Source organism: Osmerus mordax, chromosome 8 (assembly GCF_038355195.1).
Source record: "Osmerus mordax isolate fOsmMor3 chromosome 8, fOsmMor3.pri, whole genome shotgun sequence".
NCBI lineage: Eukaryota > Metazoa > Chordata > Actinopteri > Osmeriformes > Osmeridae > Osmerus > Osmerus mordax.
The window spans coordinates 13,125,152-13,148,935 of NC_090057.1; the positions used below are offsets into that span (position 1 = coordinate 13,125,152).

Below are 23,784 nucleotides of genomic sequence, written 5' to 3' on the forward strand. Positions count from 1 at the left end.
GGCGGTCTTGAGCGGTGGGACCACCAGGCGGTTGTCTGAAGAAGACCGTAGGTGGCGGGTGGGGGTGTAAGGCTGCAGGAGAGACTTGATGTAGACGGGTGCAGTCCCGTTCACTGCTCGGAAGGTCAATACCAGGGTCTTGAATCTGATACGGGCCATGATAGGTAGCCAGTGATTACAATGGTTCCCTCAACAAAGAACCCCATTATAAAAACATACAGAGGTGGGAACTGCTGATGTGGTTGAGGGACTCATTTCTCTGGTGGATGCCCTGTCATGCACGTCTGTGTGCTCCGCCTCCCTGCACACGTGTGTGTGTAGTCATGTAGTTAGATAAAAGAAGAGTTCTTCTTCCGTAACTGTACAGAATCAAATTATCTGCATCTGTATTCAGTACAAAAAGCCGGATGACCAATATTTTAACTACTGCCATCCTTTCCATCATTCTATCGCCCTTTGTATCTTTAAAAAAATGGATTCTGAAATGAATATAACATCAATTAATTCTCAGGAGGTCTGCATTTGGCCCCTACCTCTTCAGAGCTGTGCACCTGCCTGCAGAAGCTTGTAAGGATCTGCTTGAGAACTTGATTGACAGCAATGCCACCCACTCAAAATCTCCGGTTTGCATAGATACAAACTTTGAAACTTTGAGTAACTGAGTTATGGTCAGCGCCTACCAGACCATTGTTTATAGTTTTCATAAATGAAAGTATAGAGATGAGCTTCATTAGATGGTCTGGGGGGAACCACCTCCTAGGAGATCAACATCACCTAGACCAGGGAACTGGTGGTGGACTTCTGATGGAGTAGGAAGCAGGAAGCACTCCAACCGCTGTTACCATACAGGGGGAGGAACTAGAGATGGTGATACTGTACATGGAGGAGGAGTGCACATAAACAGAGAACTTGACGGGACAGACACTTCGGGCCTCTATCGGAAAGGACAGAGCAGACTGATTTTTCTTAACCCATTTGTTATCTTCGGGTCATTCTGACCCATCAGTGATTGTGACCCACCGTCGTATTGCGACAACTTTACCGCATACAAAAACAAAGTGAAGCATTTTCTGTTAACCTTTTGCTGCCTAAGCCAACATTCCAAACATTCCATATGCTGTTGAAATATGATATTCATATTAATATGCAAATTTTATGAATTTTCATATTAAATCATACACCTTAACTGTTGACACCATATTGAAGAACAGAACTAGGGGATTTTTATGATGTGAATAAATATATGATTACTTAAGGCAAATCATATTTTATCAAGGTGATTTCAGGCAGCCATTTTTTACAAAAACTTCTCCATCCACCATACCTCATCAGACAACTTCATTTTTAACCACTTTAATTACAAGATGGAGGAAAACTTTGAGCAGGTGGAATATCCACACATCTGTGGGCAATGTGGAACAGAAGACAGATTAGAAATATCATATTTTGATTAAAAGTTATGACCATTCTAGTGACTACATGGAAACACGTGGAAACATGGGGGAAACCTACATTTCTCTGCCCCAAAAGTAGCTAGCGCTATGGCTGGATACTCCTCTCGATAACTAAAAAACGTTGGAGTTTCTTCCACAATCGACCGAATTGGCCAAACAAGGCATGTACATTTAGCTTACAGTGTATATAATCTAGCTAGTTAATGTTGTTTTTCTAAGTTTTTTAGAAATCTGCTCAAATCGAGGCTAAACAGTGCTACTAACGTCATTACTGCCTGTCCTGCCGGACACGGCAGAACGCGAGTTTTTTTCTGGAAAAAACTCGCATCACTCCCACAAACAAATTCTTCGTATGTAAAAAGTTTAGACTTTTAATTGACAATATTGACAACACATATTAATAAACTTGTCTTTACTCAGAATATCGTCTCAGATTTCAATTCCCGTCGGGCTGTCTCAGACCTCCCACATTGCGAAGTTTAAAAGATTAAGCTTTTTATTTGTTTTTGTATTAGGTAAAGTTGTCGCAACACAACGATGGTTCGTGTCATGTGAGCCGAAGCGGGCACAAGGGTTAAGGGGCTCAGGTCCTCAAGGTATACCGCGTTCTTCACGGCAGATGTCTTACCAGTCTGTGGTAGCCATCATACTCTCCTACGGCGTAATGGAGATGAAGCGTCAATATTGGAGGGACAATCAGACTCAACTAGATATGGCCATCTCTGTTGTCACAAAACTATATTACCATTATGTCAGTGGTTTGCTCTGGTAATGTTCTTCTGAGTCTTTCACTTCAGTCTTACCGAAATTTTATCAGACTTACATGCTTGGTGAGACAGATGCGGATACATTTAGATCTTCAGTCATTAGTTGTCTAAGCTGCAGCGTAAACCAATAGGAGCTGAGCCGCCATATCGAGCGGATCTCCACTACATGGAACCCACGACCTGCCTTATTTCTTTTTGGGCGCCAACATAAGAAGCGGTGTATGAGCGAGGCACCTCTCCCCACCAGTTCCCCTACAACGTAAATTGTGTAACACGTGAAAAATGCCCATGTTAATTACATGCATTGATAATGACCCAATTGGGGCATTGACTTTAAGCAATAAAGTGTGCCTTACACTAGTATTAATGAAGGAAACCTAACAAATGGAGTTGCCCGTTTACGGAAAGAGTTGGTGGCTCTTAAAAGAGCCTTTTGTTTGTGCGTGTGTAACAGTGAGCAAAGCAACTGCCACGTTGCCACACGAAGTTGTATAAAATAAAAAAAATTACTTCTTCTTGGGTGTCGCCTTCTTTGCCTTTGATTTGGCCGCTTTGGGTTTGGCTGCCTTGACTACCTTCTTGGGGCTCTTGGCTGCTACCTTCTTGGGCGTCACAGGCTTCTTGGCCTTTTTGGGGCTCTTGGTAGCCTTCTTGGCTGCCACGGGCTTCTTTGCCTTCTTGGGAGACTTCTTGGCAGCTGCTGGCTTCTTCGCCACAGCCTTCTTGGGCTTCTTGGCCACAACGGACTTCTTGGCGACAACCTTCTTGGGCTTCGGAGTGACGGCTTTCTTGACAGGCTTCTTTGCCTTGGTCTCAGCGGCCTTGTTGATCTTAAAAGACCCGGAGGCGCCGGTTCCCTTGGTCTGGACCAAGGTCCCCTTCGTAACCAGCCCCTTGACGGCGACCTTGACGCGGGAGTTGTTTTTCTCTACATCGTAGCCACCGGCAGAAAGAGCCTTCTTGAGCGCTGCCAGGGACACGCCGCTGCGTTCCTTAGAGGCTGACACAGCCTTAACAATCAGCTCACTAACGCTGGGTCCCGCTTTCTTGGGCTTAGCTGCTGCCTTCTTCTTGGGTGCCTTTGCCGGAGCGGGTGCTGCTGGGGCGACTTCTGCCATGTCTGTCGTTTGAACCGATCGCTCGAGTAAACTCAACTGATTTCTGTGCTCCGGAGTAGTGTTCGACTGGGCTGGGGGCTGGCCTTAAAGGCGGTATGAGAACTGTGTAGACTCAATTAGTCAGCTCGACCGCTGTCTGCAATCGACAAGCTGTGCCACTTGTGTTTTCTCCTCGTGTATAACGGTGTAAAAAACGCAGCTGGAATAGACAAACTGTCCAAAAGCAGCTGTGGCTAGAAAGTAAACTTCTTATTGTTCATAATAAAGTTGTTGTAGTACCAGAAGCCTCGTGTTTTTTGTTGCAACTATCCCAACACGCCAGCGTTGAACTCCGAGACTGAGCTTTGCGCACGGGTTTACCGATGGCATTTTTCCTTTAAAGTGTTTAAAAGTGCATTCTCTTCCGACCAGTACACGTTGCACAGTGGGCCAAGATGTCAGGCAATAGACTTTGCAGATTCGGGGTAGCCAGTTATGGTGCCAAAGGTTTTTAATGTGCGTCTTCGGAATCGCGTAAAACACAGATCTCAAGTCCCGAGCCATCGCTGGGTTCCGTCTCCCTTCCACAAATTATTCGCCCTATATTTTCACAGGCAGGTCACCAAATACATCACTTTTACCCAATACATTTCCTTGAAAACATTACTCATGGTGTGTACTCACAGCCACCAATAGCGACGCATGTTGAGCAGGAGATAATCCATACAGTCATTATGTTTATCAATTGTGGTGTCATTCTCAAGGCGCCAACTGCAGCGACCTGGATCCGAGACCCAAACATCGCCCTGTAGCCTTACCGTTTTCACCTCATGAAATGGCAAAGAGTAGAGAGTGTGTAGAAATGTGAATACATGATGTCAAGTTAAGTCTATGGTTATCTTTCATGGACATAGTACGACACAGTAAGGCCATGCCTAATGTTTAAAGTTCACGATGACCGTTCAGACTAAAGACATTATTCTGAATGCAGGTACAAGTCTCAATACTTGGTTTCTGAATGAAGACAACACCCTATATGAGTCACTGCTTTTTAATAATTAGATGGAAATAATAAAATACAGTAATGTGTGTGACAATTTGTGTGAAATGGAACCCTGAACAAATCGAGGTAGCGTACTCCTAGTAACTCACTCAATAGTTATATGGAGCGTAAGTTATTTTTTAAGATCAAAATTCACAATTGGTCATTTGCACAAGAAACAAGAACATGGATCATGACGATTGGAACAGTTCAACGTGTAGAATTTGCTGGTCTTACAAGTCTATTTCAGAACACAATTCTAAGAAAAACTGAAATGTGACTGAAATGACACTGTTATGTGTAACCCCAAGTGACAGTTAAAAACTGGTAGGCCTAGTTCATTACAATGTGTCGCTCACTCTCAAGTGTCGTAAAATGATATCCATTGTTACGCACCTTCAAAGCCCCACTAGCCTTTATGACGTCAAAAGAATACAAAGATGAGTTGTCTGCTAAACAGAGATGTAGGCTGCCTCTACATTTAAAAAGTATTTTTTAATGGGTTTATTATGCATATCTCTAGAAACTACATGTGTCCACATTACGTAAAACACTATGTAGATTAAACTAAATCATAATAACATTAATAAAATAAAGGCTGCATTTTCCATAGTAACATGGTGCAGATTCCCTGCAAGCCACTCTGTCTCCGACCTACAGCTGATGTATTATATGTTTTGTATTAATTTATTATGTTTTATATTACTACAATTAGTGTATATTATAAGTTTTAAATATTATTCTCCACATTTAAATGTTACAACGCACCTTTTTGGTAAATTAGTTAGATGACAAAATGTAATCTGAACATGCATTCATTTGAACTTCACTGTATGACCGTTAACTATCGCGATCCCTTTCACCTGTAAGACCTAAATATAAAAATATATATATATATATTTTAAAAATAAATTGCAAGTCAGATGATTTTGTAGGAGTCCTCTGATGCAGATAATGAAGGATTAATAATAAAAAAATGTTGTTGTACATTTGGCATTTCCCTTTGGCACTTATTTGTTTTTTTTTCACAATGTATGCTTCATGTTTTGGCTACAAGCAATGTTTGGGGCTATCTCGTTGTTATGATCAGTGACCTATGCACTTTTGTAAAGCTCTCTCTCTTGGAAGTCGCTTTGGATAAAAGCGTCTGCTAAATGTAAAATTTTAGGGAAATGTAATATTGCAACATTGGGCCTAGTTGGGAGCAAAATTTCAGCATTCGCTCTCAAACTGTCAGAACAAATACAAAAAACAACTAATGGTTCATTTGGAGTGTGGATTGCTTACATAGCACTGTAACAGTACATTTCATGAATAATAATCACCCAACAGTCATACTTTTATGAATCAGAATTTATTAAAAAAATATATACAAACTGGATAAAATATTATACAAAACAGAATGAAAACTTCAAAAGAACCAGTGTCCATTGTTCACTTGCAATGGTAGTCCCAAAAGCAGTTCCTTTGCTCTGAAAAGCAGAGACGGAGATTACACTTTCTGCAGAGCGTATTAGAATATCCTTTTATGCAGTGTCTGCAGCGTCCTCTCGTTGTCTTCACCGGGAAATGTGCGACCATGTCCCTGCGCACATCTGTTGGTGGTTCACATGCCCTCTTGACTGGGACCCCATTTGGTGGACCCCCATTACCTGAGGATAGTCTCTTCTGAGCAGTCACAGGTCTCTGAGTTGTCACTGTTATCGACGTCAAAGGGCTCCCACTGGCTGAAGATGGTGTTTTGACAGCTGTGTTGGTCAGGATGAGAGAGGAAGCTAGTTGCGCCTGAAACAGTCTCCTGCGCAACATCTTTTTCTTGGGAACATTGAGAGCTGTGCAGTCCCATTTGTAGAGGAGCCAGGCATTGATCACAGCAAGGATAATGGTGTGCCAGAAGATGTAACTGTACCAGTGGCACAATTTCATGGGGAACTTGTATTCGGCTGCAAATGAGTCCAGCAAATCCACACCGCCCATGTATTTGTTGTATGCACCCACAATATGAGGTCTCTCAACTTCAATGTAGGATTTGGTGGCTTTGTTCCAGCGTTGAATCTTTTACACAGGATCAAGGCCAGCAAAGGATGACACAAGTGTGACCACCCTGTTGTCATACCACTTAACAGCGCATATGTTGTGGTTTGCCTCTACTCTTGTCAGAGCTTCCTCTTCCCTTTTTCTTCAAGATCTTCTCATCTTCAAGGTTACAGTTTGGTAAGCACACTTGCCTGGCTGTTCCCACATAATGAATTCCACGATCAAGGAGCCGAACTACTAATGGGACACATGTGAAGAAGTTGTCTGCATAGACCTTGTAGTTCTGACCTCCTGGAAGCCTGGAGACGAGCTTCATCACAACGTCACCTGACATTCCAAGTTCAGATTTGGCCTGTTTTCCATCGACACTGCCTTGGAACACATCAAAGTCACAGAGCATGCCAGAGATTCCAGTTCTTACCCACAATTTGAATCCCCTTGGGTGAGATTTGCCTTGCATATATTGTTTTATGCTGCTGAATTTCCCCTTGAATGGAATCATCATTCCATCCACAGAGTTGTGCTCTTCGGGTACCACCTGCAGGCATTTCTCTCGGAATGAGTCTCCACAGTTTGTCTTTCTTCATGGTCTCTGGCATTGTCAGGTTGTTGACAAAATGTAATGATGTCAGCAGGGATTGGAACCTGTGGCGTGACATCACATCAGAAACCGGGGTGTACCGCATGTTTGACTCCCAGTACATACGGACTCCAGACATTTGTACCAGGCCCATCCTCAGGTACATGCCAATCATCTGTTCAATTTCCTTGGTGTTTGTGTTTATAGTTGTTCCAGTCTTTTGAAAGCTGTACAGATTAGTGTGTTCTGTCAGAGCCTGAATCATGTCTTCGGACACAAACATCTGGAAGTACTCCAGTGGTGTGTGGAGGGAAACAGCACCACTGGTCACGTCCGGACCAGAGAATTCAGCATTAGGACTTATGAAATCCTTTTTCAGCCAGCGATACCGGTCCCGGGGCCTTGTCAGTTTCGTTGGTTGGCTTGTGTTGGTTCACAAACAGTATCTGCATTGTGCAACAAGCAGATATTTGGGCAAACAGTCTAGATAAACAGTTGACTATATTTAACTGCATAGAAATAACATTTAGAATGATTAAAATCTGGTCTAAACTGAAAATGATAACAATTAACCCATTTGTAAAGTGTGAATCATCAAATACATTATATTTCTGTAAGTATTTATCCTGTATGTGAACATTCGAGAAGTGTTATGTCTCCATATAGTGTGCAAGGTAAACATTATATTTTAACTACCATTTTCACCCAACGTTGTAAAATTACAACAAAGACATAAGCTGAAAATCAAATGTGATGCATGCATTCCACAATAACTTAGTATTTACATGAACTACATATTCTAACAATCACAACAACAACAAAATCATGGCATTTACTTACTTCAATGTTGATATATTCAGTCCAATGAAACAAGGAGATGTGCTTCCAGGAAAGCTCGCAGGTGGAATGAGTTCATGGCCTTATGTCCAGACCTTTATACACATTTACTATCCAATGGCATTGCAAGGCAAGACAATAGTACCCATAGAGCTCCGGACGTCACGTGGCTTTAATGTTTACGTCGCCATTTTGGCAGGAAAGTAGTGGCTAAAATGAACGGCGCCAGCACGGATTTCAACCTGTCCGAGTTCACTGCGCACTTTAATTCAAAAGACATAGGCAGCTATGAAGCAAAACTTGATCGATTAAACATTAGTGATTCATATAATTCTCCCGAAGTTATTTTTACGACCTTTATGAGTGAAACGGAAGGCTTCCCTTACCTTCTGTATCCAGATATTTACAACTCTTTAGAGCAATCAACTTTCATTCGTCCTACTCTGGAGTCTTTGAAAGCCTACAAAAGCCTGGAGGGATATAAATGGACACAATGCTGGATTAGTGATGAATATTCAGCTTTGAAGTCTACCGGGTACAAATTGCTATGTGTAAAGTTAATGCAGTCAGTTTTATAACTTGTATATCGAGCTAGCGTTAGCTAGTCTGTAACTTTCGTCAACGGTTAGTTACTAACGTTGGCTAACGTACATTATATCAGTGCACTTTTCATCACAAAAATGCCATTATATATTTATTACAGAAAAGTCATTCCAAGAGACTGAATGATCCTCAGTTGAAGCCATGGGTGGTTGTCAGGAATTATGGGGTTCTTCTCTGGATCTCTTAGGAGTCCTATAAAATGCTCTCCCTTTATCTTCTCCCCGGCATTCCGGCGCACAGCAGCTATCCACCATGTTGAATCAACGTTTATTGAAATAGGCAGCAAATTAAATTATGTATAATGTGTATGTAAGTATATCTGTATGTACACTCTGGCGCTCCACTTGGCGCTCCACTTTTCCTGCCAAAATGGCGATGATCGGTGCATGCTGGGATTGCGTGACGTCAATTCCCGGGGCTCTTGGCTATGCAAATGTGGTCTTTCAACAACAAAAAATGGCAAATGTGTTTTTTGGAGAGTTAAAAGTGACGTTGTAATTTTACAACCAAGGGTTACTGGTCAACTTTTAGTGTGTGTTCACTTTTGGAAATGGCTTTGAGAATACACGACCAAAATAATGTCAGGAGGTCATGTTGGGAGACGGTCCCTTTAATTGCAACTCCACAAGAAGAATGGCGCTTGCTGTGTTCCTTCACGTCCGTACCATCGAGAGATAATGCCAGTGAGTCCAATATGAAGGTCATTATTGTTTAAAACCAGTTATATTGTCAAAATGTCAGGAAGAGGTAAAGGAATGGGCAAGGAATGGGCAAGGAATGGGCAAGGGAGGCGCCAAGCGTCACCGTGTAGTTTTGAGGGATAACATCCAGGGCATCACCAAGCCCGCTATTCGTCGACTAGCTCGTCGTGGCGGCGTGAAACGTGTCTCAGCCTTGATCTACGAAGAGACTCGTGGTGTTCTCAAGGTGTTTCTTCAGAATGTTATCTGTGATGCTGTAACCTACACCGAGCATACTAAGAGGAAGACCGTGACCGCCATGGACGTCGTCTACGCTCTCAAGCGCAAGGGACGAACCCTGTACGGCTTCGGCGGTTAAACTTCAATTTTGACTTGTTTCGACATTTAACTCAAAGGCTCTCTCCATATTTCTCCATATCCACTCTCCCATATTTAATGCAGTGTTGAAAACGATACATTATGTGTATAGTATGAGTGCCAGAGCACAAACGATGCATTTGACAATTTAATACTAGGCTGACACATTTTTCGCCACGAAATATTGCTTTTCATATTCATAACAATATTTGTCTTTCAGTTGAACAATTCCCAACGCATTATTGGTTATATTGAAGTAGTTGGACACTTATTTAATGAGGCTTGATTTCGTTTGTAAGGTTAGGTTATTTGAGACATTGAGAGCAGCAGCTGAATGAGGTTCCTATTCCAAGTGGCCAATAATAGTAATTGGAACAATGCACAGTATTTCGAATAGAATTTGGTGTGGCTAGTAAAAAGTAAAATTGTTTTGTATCTAGGCTATATGTAAATAGACAGTTGAAGGATTCTAAATCTTTGTGTCTATTCCAATATGTAATGATGGTATTCTATGACACAAATCTGTGTTCTAGAAAGAGTGGTCTGGAGTCACAGAGGTCCGATAATCTCAGCTTTAATGCAGCAGTTGGAAATCAACAAGTACAGAGCTCTGGGGCTGTCTACGTTTCCCTACCCGCAACAGAGTTTGGGCTGGTTCACGAAGTCCAACTGGCTATCTTTCCCTGCCCCAGCATATAATATGCAGTGCAATTAAAACAGAAAGATGAAAAGAGGGTTGAGCTTGTTCTCTCGTGCATCAGGGAGTTGTTCTTGCCTCCGCGTCCCACCTGCTCGGGTGCCATCTCCACCCAGATTCAAGGTTGTTTCTGAAAATGAAAAGATAGAGACACAAAGAACAGCCTGCTTCCCACACTCAGTGTGAGACCCAATGTTTAAGCCTGAGCACACTTCTAAGTTTCATAACTTTAATAAGCACAATGCATAACTTTAATAAGCACAATACATAACTTTAAGACATGCCTCCTTCATAAATCCTGTTGTTATATTCACTCGTGCACAGTGCCCGTGATGCATTCAGTGATTAAAATGCCACACATATTAATAACTGGGATCATAGTTAGTGCCGTGCCTGATATGCAGCTGGTGATTACAGTTCTAGAATATGTGTTGTAATGTATTATACATTCTTTAATCCCTCTTTTGATCTCTGAAAACACCAGAGATCAATCAACATAGCCCGGACCAACCACCGCCTCCTCGTCCTGGTCAGCCAGCCCCAGCAACGGCATTTGGAACCCCTTCGTCGGGTTATCCTCAGCCGAGACAATGATCCTGTTACACAGGGACCTGATACATGGGATACAGCAACAGTCATGTTGATATTGATATAGCACACTCTTAAGTAAAATAGCGGAAACCTTCTTAGTCCAGTACAATTCTAGTGTGGTCAAGCAGTATCACTCTTGGCCTTGTCGTAACCCTCTTTTCCGGACTCTCACATTCGTAGCAATAGCAAAAGGTTCACTGGCCCTTCTCCACCAACTCCTGCAACGTACAACTGGATTCTGGAGCAGCACAACACATGCTCCAGTGGTACCACGTACTTCCTTTCCCCAGCACCCTTAGGGCGGGCAAAGTTCTCTCGATGACCTTGAATGGTCCTGTCCATAAATGTACAACAGGCTTTCCCGAACATCTGATGATGTATTGGGGCAGGTGGGACAGGGTCTTCAAGGGTAAGGGGTAGATCATCCAGTGAGAAAGGGGGGGGGGACAGGGTCTCCAGGGGAATGGGGCCTTAGAACAGGGGTTAGGTAGTCAGACCCGCCGGTCTGACTCGTCCTGAAGCAGAAAAGAGTTACAGTCCCAGCATCACCTTATCTCCCATGATCCATGATCAAGCAGTAACTGAGTCAAATGAGATGCGAACAGTCGAACACCAATGATTAAACACAGATATTGAAATCAAGAACCCATTTAAGGATTTAAAGTGGATATTTTTAAAGTTCAAATAAATCCCTCCTTTCACACCCTTTTAGGGTGTGACAACAAACACAAATAAAAAAATATCCCATTACTGATTACACAATGTTGGCATACAAATCAACAATAATGATGAGACTATGCAGCGTTATGGCCAAGTGGTGAGGACACACTGGACACAGTGGGAAAACCCTAATGATGTTATAGGGGAAAACCCACCGTCACTCCACAGAGTGGACATTCGACATCCATGTATCCACGGCAGACCTGGACATGCTCACAGGCCCCCTTCACCACATACATACAACTTCAGCCAAGCTTTTAGAATTATAATAAAATAAAATAAATTCGAAACAAATAGAAAAACCAGAAATTAGACAAGATATTTTAAAGATTTCATAAGATCCCTCCTTTCATTGATAACTTTAATCAATACCCAATCTCCTCGTTTGACTCCTCCACTCTTTGGTTTACTGCTTCACCTGGAACAGAATTTAGCAGAAGACATCTCTTTTCTAGTTAGCATTTTTTATAAAATTGGTTAACCATTTGATTCGCCTCTTCATCATGCTATGTGAAAGGTTTAAGTTGTGGTATTACATATGATCTCCAATAAATCAATTCAAATGGTGTTATGCATCTGGTATAGGACTGGGAAAGACTTCAATTCACATAGTAAACATACTGTATCTATAATTACCAGGCAGTATTGACCCTTCAGTTTTCTTATTGTTGAGCAAACACATGTAACAGCATCTAATAAGACCATACATCATCATTTGATATTCAACTCCTATTATTCATGCCTAGAAATTACAATCTGTTTCTTTGTTCCCTTCTTTAGAAAATCAACTGTTAGTCTAATTTCTTTCACTCCAAAAAACCTTTTCTGTCTTTTAAAACAGTTAAGTTTAAGACCAATATTGTTTTAGATTCTCTATTTTACCAAATCACAGCTCTTTTTATCAAAGATATGATCAAAGCTATTTTCATTATGCCAAACCAGAATCCGTATGCTTCTTAAATGAAATATAAACCAAATAATGTGCTTAATGTAGCTATTAACCAAACATTTTTCCCAACTATATTTTCTATAAAGGTCAGATAGGACCTTTATAGAAAAGTTATGAAGTCTTTATCAGACTTCATAACTCGTTTTGCTGCAGTTCAAAACGAGCCAATTAGCTCAAACCATCATAACCACAATTTATCAGACTTGATGAGTCTTCCCAAATTATTTCAGAACTGAATGTTATAATAACCCTCTTCATAATACAACATTATCACAGCCTAACTGTTTATCCCAAACAGTATGCCAGGCTCTGATAAAACTCTTAAATAAAACTTAAAACCAAATTATAATTAAACTCCAAATAAAAGTACATTTATTTATTTTCTCTTTCTCATTTTTAACCAAATTACATCTAATACCTTTATCAAAACTCTTAAAAACCCTAGATTTTACTATTTTGACTTAAAATGTTATCCCATATACCTTCAAAGTATATTCGTAGTTTCCTCTTCAAAACATCAGTGTTTAAACCAATCATCTCTTCACATCCACAAAACGTTCTTGTTTTATTTCATAACCTTCCATGATCCTCTCTAAACCAATCCTTTATGTAACTTTCCAATTGCTTCCTCATAATTTTTCACATACATTTCCTCAAACCATTCTTTGACCAACACAGCTGTTTAGCGTTTACCGTCTATTCACTTAATTTTGCTCTAGTATAACTCTTCCAATTGTATTAGAACCTATTTATAAACCAGGGGTATACCCTCTGGGATAACCTTTGTAAGATCTCGACGTAACTGACTCTTTTAGCCCCCACCTTTCTCCAACTCTCCTCGGGATTTCTTTAACTTCTTGGTCAAAGGAAAAAACACACCACACTCCTCTCTATTTTTATTAAACTCAATCTGACTCCACACAAATAGACAGTGTTCAGGGATTCTAACCCTTGGAGAGGACTCTAACCTCCCTCTGGACAAAGACAACGAGTTTAGGGACTCTAACCCCTGGAGAGGACTCTAACCTCCCCTTGGACAAGACAACGAGTTTAGGGACTCTAACCCCTGGAGAGGACTCTAACCTCCCCTTGGACAAGACAACGAATTTAGGGACTCTAACCCCTGGAGAGGACTCTAACCTCCCCTTGGACAAGACAACGAATTTAGGGACTCTAACCCCTGGAGAGGACTCTAACCTCCCCTTGGACAAGACAACGAATTTAGGGACTCTAACCCCTGGAGAGGACTCTAACCTCCCCTTGGACAAGACAACGAGTTTAGGGACTCTAACCCCTGGAGAGGACTCTAACCTCCCCTTGGACAAGACAACGAATTTAGGGACTCTAACCCCTGGAGAGGACTCTAACCTCCCCTTGGACAAGGACAACGAGTTTAGGGACTCTAACCCCTGGAGAGGACTCTAACCTCCCCTTGGACAAGACAACGAATTTAGGGACTCTAACCCCTGGAGAGGACTCTAACCTCCCCTTGGACAAGACAACGAATTTAGGGACTCTAACCCCTGGAGAGGACTCTAACCTCCCCTTGGACAAGACAACGAATTTAGGGACTCTAACCCCTGGAGAGGACTCTAACCTCCCCTTGGACAAGACAACGAGTTTAGGGACTCTAACCCCTGGAGAGGACTCTAACCTCCCCTTGGACAAGACAACGAGTTTAGGGACTCTAACCCCTGGAGAGGACTCTAACCTCCCCTTGGACAAGACAACGAATTTAGGGACTCTAACCCCTGGAGAGGACTCTAACCTCCCCTTGGACAAGGACAACGAGTTTAGGGACTCTAACCCCTGGAGAGGACTCTAACCTCCCCTTGGACAAGACAACGAGTTTAGGGACTCTAACCCCTGGAGAGGACTCTAACCTCCCCTTGGACAAGACAAAACACAAAAACGGTTGATTTCCCACCACTGTTGGTTTGACTAGGTACGATGAAACATAGTAATCGTCTAAATTTGGTTCTCAGTTCCGAATAGCAGTACTTTGAATTAACAGGTGTCTGCTTACCTTTTTTTTATGTTGAGGCCTCTGACGATTACGTCTGTCTCCTCGCACCGGTGTATGGGTCTCTCCCCCGATCCGTCGGTCGGGCCGGAACCCTCTGGACTTCCTCTTTTCAGCGTCGGGGTCACCAGTTGAAGGATTCTAAATCTTTGTGTCTATTCCAATATGTAATGATGGTATTCTATGACACAAATCTGTGTTCTAGAAAGAGTGGTCTGGAGTCACAGAGGTCCGATAATCTCAGCTTTAATGCAGCAGTTGGAAATCAACAAGTACAGAGCTCTGGGGCTGTCTACGTTTCCCTACCCGCAACAGAGTTTGGGCTGGTTCACGAAGTCCAACTGGCTATCTTTCCCTGCCCCAGCATATAATATGCAGTGCAATTAAAACAGAAAGATGAAAAGAGGGTTGAGCTTGTTCTCTCGTGCATCAGGGAGTTGTTCTTGCCTCCGCGTCCCACCTGCTCGGTTGCCATCTCCACCCAGATTCAAGGTTGTTTCTGAAAATGAAAAGATAGAGACACAAAGAACAGCCTGCTTCCCACACTCAGTGTGAGACCCAATGTTTAAGCCTGAGCACACTTCTAAGTTTCATAACTTTAATAAGCACAATGCATAACTTTAATAAGCACAATACATAACTTTAAGACATGCCTCCTTCATAAATCCTGTTGTTATATTCACTCGTGCACAGTGCCCGTGATGCATTCAGTGATTAAAATGCCACACATATTAATAACTGGGATCATAGTTAGTGCCGTGCCTGATATGCAGCTGGTGATTACAGTTCTAGAATATGTGTTGTAATGTATTATACATTCTTTACATTAGACGTATTTAAGTACACAACCTACCTGACCTTTGAAAGGAAAAATGGACATTGGTTGAAACCGATCGGTAACAAAACATGAAACAAAGTGGCAAACTTTTAATGGATAACAAAATGGATACTTTAGGGTGGCAAGCGCATGTCGTCCGCAAGGATGGACGCGTGCGCTGGAGTATGGAGTTAGATTAGTTTCATAATTCAAATAAACAAACGTAACACGATTCACAAATGTATTTCATGATTCAAAAAAAATGTAACGCGATTCACAAATAAATGACCACATTACATTTGTTTGCAACCTGACGAACACGAGTTACAAATCGGAGAACACGAGTTACAAATCCCTGCATTTGTGTGTGTGTATTTTTGGAACTTTCTTGACGCGCCTAGATTCACAAATGCATTTTTTTCAAAAAGATTAACATACGTGATTGAATATTCTTGAGAATGGCAGGATCCATGTTTAGTAATTTTAAGTGTATCCTAGGGTAACGTTTAGCAAGCTAGCTGTGATTGGCTAAAATTGGAAGAGACATCTGATAGGCTGCAGAGAATATCTTTTAGAAAAAATGCATTTGTGAATCTAAGTGCGTCAGGAAAGTTCCAAAAATCCACACACACAAATGCAGGGATTTGTAACTCGTGTTCTCCGATTTGTAACTCTGTTCTCCGATTTGTAACTCGTGTTTGTCAGGTTGCAAAAAAATGTAATGGGGTCATTTATTTGTGAATCGCGTTACATTTGTGAATCACGAAATACATTTGTGAATCACGAAATACATTTGTGAATCGCGTTACATTTATTTGTGAATCATGAAATACATTTGTGAATCGTGTTACGTTTGTTTGTGAATTTTGAAACGAATCTAACTCCATACTGGAGAGATGCCAACAAACTCCAACGGTAGAAGGGCAGTAGCCTAGAGGAGGCGGATAATCAGGCGCAAGCGCGTTTCACCACGTCAACGCCTCGAAGAGCTGGGAGGCGTGCCTCAATTTTTGCATCCAAACCCCTATAAATACGGGGAAGCGCTTGCCTGGCTATTCATTCGTTCCTAAAGAGAAACGAGACGTAAACATGCCCGAGCCAGCAAAGTCAGCGCCCAAGAAGGGCTCCAAGAAAGCTGTCTCCAAGACTGCTGCGAAGGGAGGCAAGAAGCGCAGGAAGTCCAGGAAGGAGAGCTATGCCATCTACGTGTACAAGGTGCTGAAACAGGTCCACCCCGATACCGGAATCTCGTCCAAGGCTATGGGAATCATGAATTCCTTTGTCAACGACATTTTCGAACGTATTGCCGGAGAGTCTTCTCGCTTGGCTCACTACAACAAGCGTTCAACCATCACCTCCAGGGAGATCCAGACCGCCGTCCGCCTGCTGCTCCCCGGTGAGCTGGCTAAGCACGCCGTGTCCGAGGGCACTAAAGCGGTGACGAAGTATACCAGTTCCAAGTAAACGGGTGCCATTTGAATGCCCTGTGATACCCCAAAGGCTCTTTTAAGAGCCACCCACACTACCTTTAAAATGTGCCATTTTCCATTTGTACCTGTCACGATTCTGACAAGAGCCTAAAAGCGACTTGCGACGTCATGAACGTTGACATGCGACCTGAAAATAGTCATAACATTCATTGCGTTTTTCTCTTACCATAATATTAACAGTATAGCAAGAAATGTTCCAAGACTATAAAAGGTGATTTAACATTGAATAAAAGCACAGTCATGTTTTGTTGCAACCCAGTACTCTGAATTAATAATAATTAATGCTTCATTCCTCCTGAAAGGGATGACAAGTTATTGCATCATCAATTCGTACATGCCTTTGGTATGTCATAAAGCAAAGAAGCTGTGAAAAGAGATTAATAATTGCTCAGTCTAACTTAAGATATTATAATAAAATGGCCTGGACACATTTTTGATACCCCTTAGTAAAGATAATAGATCATTGTATAGATAAAATAATGATTTTACAAACCATTAGTTTAACACAAGACATATCTCCAATCATGGAATCCGTCATTCGGCCTATTTGAATGGAGGAAAAAGACCATCTCTGTGGTGATGATGTTCATCATTGAGTGCACCACGCTGAACACAGACCATGTACCATGAATGAGGTAACGTTTCATGGTAAGTTCAAATCACCTAGCTACTACCTTTAAACGTTATCCATAAGATGAAAATATGAAGGTTAAAATAATACATTTGTTTGTGAAATAAATAGACCACATAGGCTAGCCTACCAAGGTTGGTGGCACCTGAAGTCCCGAGGGCAGTGTGCCAATCTTTTATATATTCTTTAATAAAATGCTTTTATTTTGAGACAACATTTAAAAAAAATGGGGACAAGTTTTTAGATATTTTGGGATAGAAGAGTGGATATTTGTGAGACTTGAATAGTAGCATATTGGGAATTCAATTCATACTGCACCATTTCTGTTTTGTAGAAGTTGGTTCTGGACCAGATAAAATTGAGCTGCCATTTGTTGCAAACCGTTTTGTGTGAATAGGCCTACAACACTGGTGCCAGCCGTTTTACATACTACAAGCATGCAAGGACAGTCCAAATTCGATATAGGCCTAGCATATGTAATCGTTTCTCACATATGGTGCGTTTGAAAAGTGGGACAGTGGTTATGGGCAAAGTCTAATAGAGCTGCTTAATGTCATCGATTGTTAGAGCATTCGATGCAAATCGCATTGCTTGGTCAGGCATACTCAACACTTGCCAGCAGTGTCATATGGTTATGATCATGGGATTACACATGATGCAAGGAAACGGAAGGACTTTGTCTTTTCATAGATAATGAGGTGGCTCTTAAAAGAGCCTTTGGGATGTTGCAGTCAAACTACATTTAGGCGCGCTCTCCGCGAATGCGGCGGGCCAGTTGGATGTCTTTGGGCATGATGGTAACCCTCTTGGCGTGGATGGCGCACAAGTTGGTGTCCTCGAAGAGACCGACCAGATAGGCTTCGCTAGCCTCCTGCAGAGCCATCACAGCGGAGCTCTGGAACCGCAAGTCAGTCTTGAAGTCCTGGGCGATTTCTCTGACCAGACGCTGGAAGGGGAGCTTGCGGATCAACAGCTCAGTCGACTTCTGGTAGCGACGGATCTCTCTCAGAGCCACGGTGCCGGGCCTGTAACGATGGGGCTTCTTCACGCCACCGGTGGCTGGCGCACTCTTACGGGCAGCCTTGGTGGCAAGCTGCTTCCTCGGGGCTTTGCCACCGGTAGATTTACGAGCGGTCTGCTTGGTTCTGGCCATGTTGCTTGTTTCCTTCTCTTCGACACGAAACTGAATACAGTAAAGTGGAAGCGAACAAGTTTATATCTCCAACCACGTCGTGCATTGATTGGACAGCTTCAGGCAGGAGCCTCCCTCTCCTCCACCATTGGATGTAGTCAGGGCCGCCAAAAATTCAAACAAGACCCCGCCCCACTCCGAAGCTTGCTTTGCTATTATTATTTCCAAATTCAGATTTCAAACAACTTCCATTTTCCCTTTCAAAAGGTCAAATCTAATCACGATTTCCAAAATAACTAGCTTTTTTTTAAAATAAAAAACTTTTTGTTTTACTCGGGAAGAGCGTATTTATTAGCGTGCAGATATCAGAATCAGAATCAGAAAGGGATTTATTCGCCATGAAAGTTTGCACAGACAAGGAATTTGCTTTGGCAGGAAGGTGCATACAATAAACATATACCTAAAATGTAAATATGTGGACTAACTATACTAAGGGTACATAAACTAGCAGTACTAAGTGGGATAAATATAAGTTGCCGTAAGTGTGTATATACCTATAACTTGTTTTTCTTCTACCACAGTTAAGTCACCTCCACTGAAGATCTAAAATAGATTCTCTCATTTGTAAATGAGCATCTTTATTCCTGTAATCTACGATTATCCTCTCAGGTGCTTGGTGCTTGTTTGAAAAGCGTTATGGAGTAGATAGAGCAATATGCCGCGCGTATTAACATGGTTTTCAGACATCCATTGGGCAACCCTCTTATGTACGTAGGCTACACCTGATAAGGACACATTTTACTTTTCATGAGGGAAGTAATACTCGTAAGGGATATTCAAGGTGACACATTAGTAATTTATGTGTAATGTCAAATGTATAACTTTCTGGCTCATGAAAAACCTCAAGAACATATTGCGCTTTGCAAGGGTGATGTGGATGGCTCTTAAAAGAGCCTTTGGTGATGTTACAAAGCCTCCGTGCCCGCCTAAATTTCAAACTTCATGCCTCCGCCCTCGTCTTCCTTTGAACTGCTGCGCGCAATGGCATTGGGTCAGATCATTTGGTTGCTTTAGCGGTTTAGTTATGCATTACAAAATTATATTTATAATCCAAAAATATTTTTTTACTAGCGTCAATGCAGGCTAAGTGTATACTACGGAAATGAGACTATCCAGATATGTAGGCTACATGGCTGTGGGAACGTATCCTGCTGTGGGTTGGGGGGGGACATATTAGGCTCCTGCAGACGCCTATCAAATAGGCTATACGCAGAGTGCATGTATGATCATTAACAACGTTGATACGATAACACCCTATCAAAAGAAAGTTGTCTTAATCTTAAATATAATATAATAAGGTCAACAAATTGCCCCTGCTACTTCCCGCGGGAGCCTACAGGGCCTGTTTTTCACCAAGGAGGCTATTCTCGTCTGTGCACCTCACATCTTTAACACTTGCGAGGAACATATTGATTAAACATAATATCTTTCCAGTCACATGGGGTTACGAGTTTCGTTTTGGCTCACTACATCTGTGAATATAACCCACCTGTGAAATAATTTCATCCTTGAATGAAAATGATTAATAAGGTCAATGCGCTTTCTAGAGTTAAATGGGTGGCTCTTAAAAGAGCCTTTGGGGAGGGTGAACAATCACACCAAATCAAACGGGGACGTTACTTGGCCTTGACGGCCTTCTCGGTCTTCTTGGGAAGAAGTACTGCCTGGATGTTAGGCAACACTCCACCCTGAGCGATGGTGACACCACCGAGGAGTTTGTTCAACTCTTCGTCGTTGCGAACAGCCAGCTGCAGGTGACGAGGAATGATGCGAGTCTTCTTGTTATCGCGGGCAGCGTTGCCAGCCAACTCAAGGATCTCAGCAGTCAGATACTCGAGCACAGCGGCCAAGTAGACGGGCGCGCCAGCCCCCACACGCTGAGCGTAATTTCCTTTACGGAGAAGTCTGTGAACACGACCCACGGGAAACTGAAGTCCGGCGCGGGATGACCTGGTCTTTGCCTTGGCCCTGGCTTTGCCTCCGGTTTTTCCTCTTCCGCTCATTTCGTTGACGTTTAAGATTACAGTGAATAGCATTGGTCGGAGCCCAGCTATTATACTTCACGGTAACAGGCAGCCATTGGTCACAAGGCCGGTTCGGTCTCAATCCAATCAGAGGTAGCGGCAAAACTGAAGGCGGAGTCATTTGCTTCATCGCAAACGGCGAGGGGGGTATTTGGTCCCCATCCTTCTCTTTGTTCCTTTTCATCGCTCCTCATTTTGGGCACCATTCGCTAAAATGGTCTCCATTAAATGTCATTAGAACCAGCATTTCTCAGTAGGCTACATGGCTTAGGCCTTAGTTTGCTGTGATGAATTATGGGTGTTTTAAGAAGTTCTTGAAGTAGTCGCTATTATTACTCGATATTATTAGTATTAGCGATAGTTAATGGAGGTAACTCCAGTTCTATGAGTGGAGCGGAGCCCCATAGGGGAGCTCTGCTCCTATTGGTTTACCCGCTGCCTAGTGCAGCTAATGACTGAAGATCAAAATATACACACACCTGTCACTCACACAGGTGCCCTATATAAGGGGGTGACAGCCGTCACTCATCCTCCCAAAAGTATTAATACAGCCGGGTTGAATAAGTCGAGCTGGGCCTGCAGCCCTATGGGGCTCCGCTCCACTCATAGAACTGGAGTTACCTCCATTAACTATCGTTCTATTTCGTGGAGCTCCGCCCCATAGGGGAGCTCTGCTCCTATTGGTTTAGGCGGAGCGAGCGAGGCCAGATATACCCCCAGCGAGACTAGATCTAAAAGACCCATAATCTCACAAGGCACCGAGGACAGACCTGCTGATGTAATAATACACAGGGTCTGTCCTCCCGGTCAGGCCGCTACTGTGACACAGAGAGCCGTCCAGGGTGAAAACAGGAAAGAGTTTACTTAAAAACTCATGTTGTTCCTCTCGCCTGCACAACAGCTAAGCTGGAGGGGCAACAGAACACATACAGTATAGACATCTCAACTGAGAATGTCTGACTGTCCCACACTTGGCGATAAACCCAACGAACAACTCGCATCTAGGGCCCACAAGAACCTCACGAGTTATCATCTCGCTGCACCTGATCCACCAGCCATGATGAGAACAGAATGCGCAAAAGATGAGGAGGAAACGTACAACAGATAATATCGCACAAATGGTGAAGGCGACGACCAAGACGCTGCTTCACAAATCTCCTCCACTCCTACACCCCTGAGGATGGCGGCTGATGCCGCCACTCCTCGGGTGGAATGAGCCCGAAAGCCAGGTGGCACGAGACATCACATAGACTCGTACGCGAGACCAATAGCCTCACAGAGCCAGTGAGAAAGTCTCTGTTTGGAGAGTGGCAAGCCAGCCCTCGATCCACCGTAGCAGATCAGTAACGATAGTTAATGGAGGTAACTCCAGTTCTATGAGTGGAGCGGAGCCCCATAGGGGAGCTCTGCTCCTATTGGTTTACCCGCTGCCTAGTGCAGCTAATGACTGAAGATCAAAATATACACACACCTGTCACTCACACAGGTGCCCTATATAAGGGGGTGACAGCCGTCACTCATCCTCCCAAAAGTATTAATACAGCCGGGTTGAATAAGTCGAGCTGGGCCTGCAGCCCTATGGGGCTCCGCTCCACTCATAGAACTGGAGTTACCTCCATTAACTATCGTTCTATTTCGTGGAGCTCCGCCCCATAGGGGAGCTCTGCTCCTATTGGTTTAGGCGGAGCGAGCGAGGCCAGATATACCCCCAGCGAGACTAGATCTAAAAGACCCATAATCTCACAAGGCACCGAGGACAGACCTGCTGATGTAATAATACACAGGGTCTGTCCTCCCGGTCAGGCCGCTACTGTGACACAGAGAGCCGTCCAGGGTGAAAACAGGAAAGTTTACTTAAAAACTCATGTTGTTCCTCTCGCCTGCACAACAGCTAAGCTGGAGGGGCAACAGAACACATACAGTATAGACATCTCAACTGAGAATGTCTGACTGTCCCACACTTGGCGATAACCCCAACGAACAACTCGCATCTAGGGCCCACAAGAACCTCGCGAGTTGTCATCTCGCTGCACCTGATCCACCAGCCATGCTGAGGACAGAATGCGCAAAAGATGAGGAGGAAACGTCCAACAGATAATATCGCACAAATGGTGAAGGCGACGACCAAGACGCTGCTTCACAAATCTCCTCCACTCCTACACCCCTGAGGATGGCGGCTGATGCCGCCACTCCTCGGGTGGAATGAGCCCGAATGCCAGGTGGCACGGGACATCTCATAGACTCGTACGCGAGACCAATAGCCTCGCAGAGCCAGTGAGAAAGTCTCTGTTTGGAGAGTGGCAAGCCAGCCCTCGATCCACCGTAGCAGATCAGTAACTGGGGAGAAGATCTGATGCTTGCTGTGCATTCCAGATAGCGCGAGAGAGCGCGCACTGGGCACAGGCTATGTAAGCGTCTTTCCTCCTCTCCGCTGTGCGGAGGTGGGAAAAAAGCTCTCAGTTCGCAGCTTTGTGCCCTGAACGCTCGGCTAATCACCTTGGGGATAAAAGCCGGGTTAGGACGCAACACTGCTCTTGTTCGATCACCCGAGATGATCAAACAATCCGCTCGTGTTGACAAAGCGCACAAGTCGCTCACTCGCTTAGCCGTAGTCAAAGCGAGGAGCAGACTCGTTTTGAGAGAAAGCAGACGTAATGACACATTATCTATGGGCTCGAAAGGTGGTCCACACAGAGCGTCTAACACCAGAGATAAATCCCATGTAGGTGTTGACGCTCTCGGAGGTGGCCTGAGCTTACACACCCCAGCCAGAAACGCTTGACCAGCGGGTGGCTGAACAGTGTCGTTTTGGCGAACCCTTCGTGACATGCCGAAATGGCCGCCGCGTAAACACGAACCGTGCTCGCGGCTAAGCCCTCGTCAAACAACGATTGTAAGAAACCCAAGAACATTTCGACCGGACATGAGACCGGGTCAAGGTTCTGTTTTCCACACCATTGCATAAAGGCTCGCCAGCGCGACGCGTACCCTCTAGCAGTAGATTGTGCGCGCGCACTCTGAATGGTCTGAATGACAGCATCAGACAGACCCCTGCGCTCTAAGAGTTCCCTCTCAGTAGCCAAGCCATAAGTGGGCCTCCGATCACTGGAGGGCTCTTCACCAGGCCTCCGGCCTGAGAGAGCGCATCCGTCTGATGAGGTATGGGCCAAGGCCC

General features: G+C 43.6%; 4 protein-coding genes and 1 pseudogene across 4 annotated transcripts in view; 2 read left to right on the forward strand and 3 right to left on the reverse strand.

The window, feature by feature from the left end:
- Positions 1–2,727: 2,727 nt before the first annotated feature.
- On the reverse strand, positions 2,728–3,339 carry LOC136947436 (histone H1-like). The gene has a single exon (XM_067241516.1). It carries the CDS (start codon positions 3,337–3,339, stop codon positions 2,728–2,730), a length of 612 nt encoding a protein of 203 aa, XP_067097617.1.
- A 5,812-nt stretch (positions 3,340–9,151) lies between these two features.
- LOC136947961 (histone H4-like) lies at positions 9,152–9,476 on the forward strand (annotated as a pseudogene).
- A 6,856-nt stretch (positions 9,477–16,332) lies between these two features.
- LOC136947406 (histone H2B) lies at positions 16,333–17,006 on the forward strand. The gene has a single exon (XM_067241474.1). It carries the CDS (start codon positions 16,362–16,364, stop codon positions 16,734–16,736), a length of 375 nt encoding a protein of 124 aa, XP_067097575.1. The 5' UTR covers positions 16,333–16,361; the 3' UTR covers positions 16,737–17,006.
- Positions 17,007–18,135: 1,129 nt separating this feature from the next.
- On the reverse strand, positions 18,136–18,549 carry LOC136947793 (histone H3). Its single transcript, XM_067241989.1, has one exon. The coding sequence runs from the start codon at positions 18,544–18,546 to the stop codon at positions 18,136–18,138; it is 411 nt and encodes a 136-aa protein (XP_067098090.1). The 5' UTR covers positions 18,547–18,549.
- Positions 18,550–20,176: 1,627 nt separating this feature from the next.
- Positions 20,177–23,784, reverse strand: part of LOC136947791 (histone H2AX-like) — a 115,056-nt gene continuing 111,448 nt past the window's right edge. Inside the window, exon 3 of the mRNA XM_067241987.1 lies at positions 20,177–20,583. Coding sequence (XP_067098088.1) covers positions 20,202–20,583 — 382 coding nt within the window. The 3' untranslated portion in view covers positions 20,177–20,201. The remainder of the gene's footprint in view (positions 20,584–23,784) is intronic.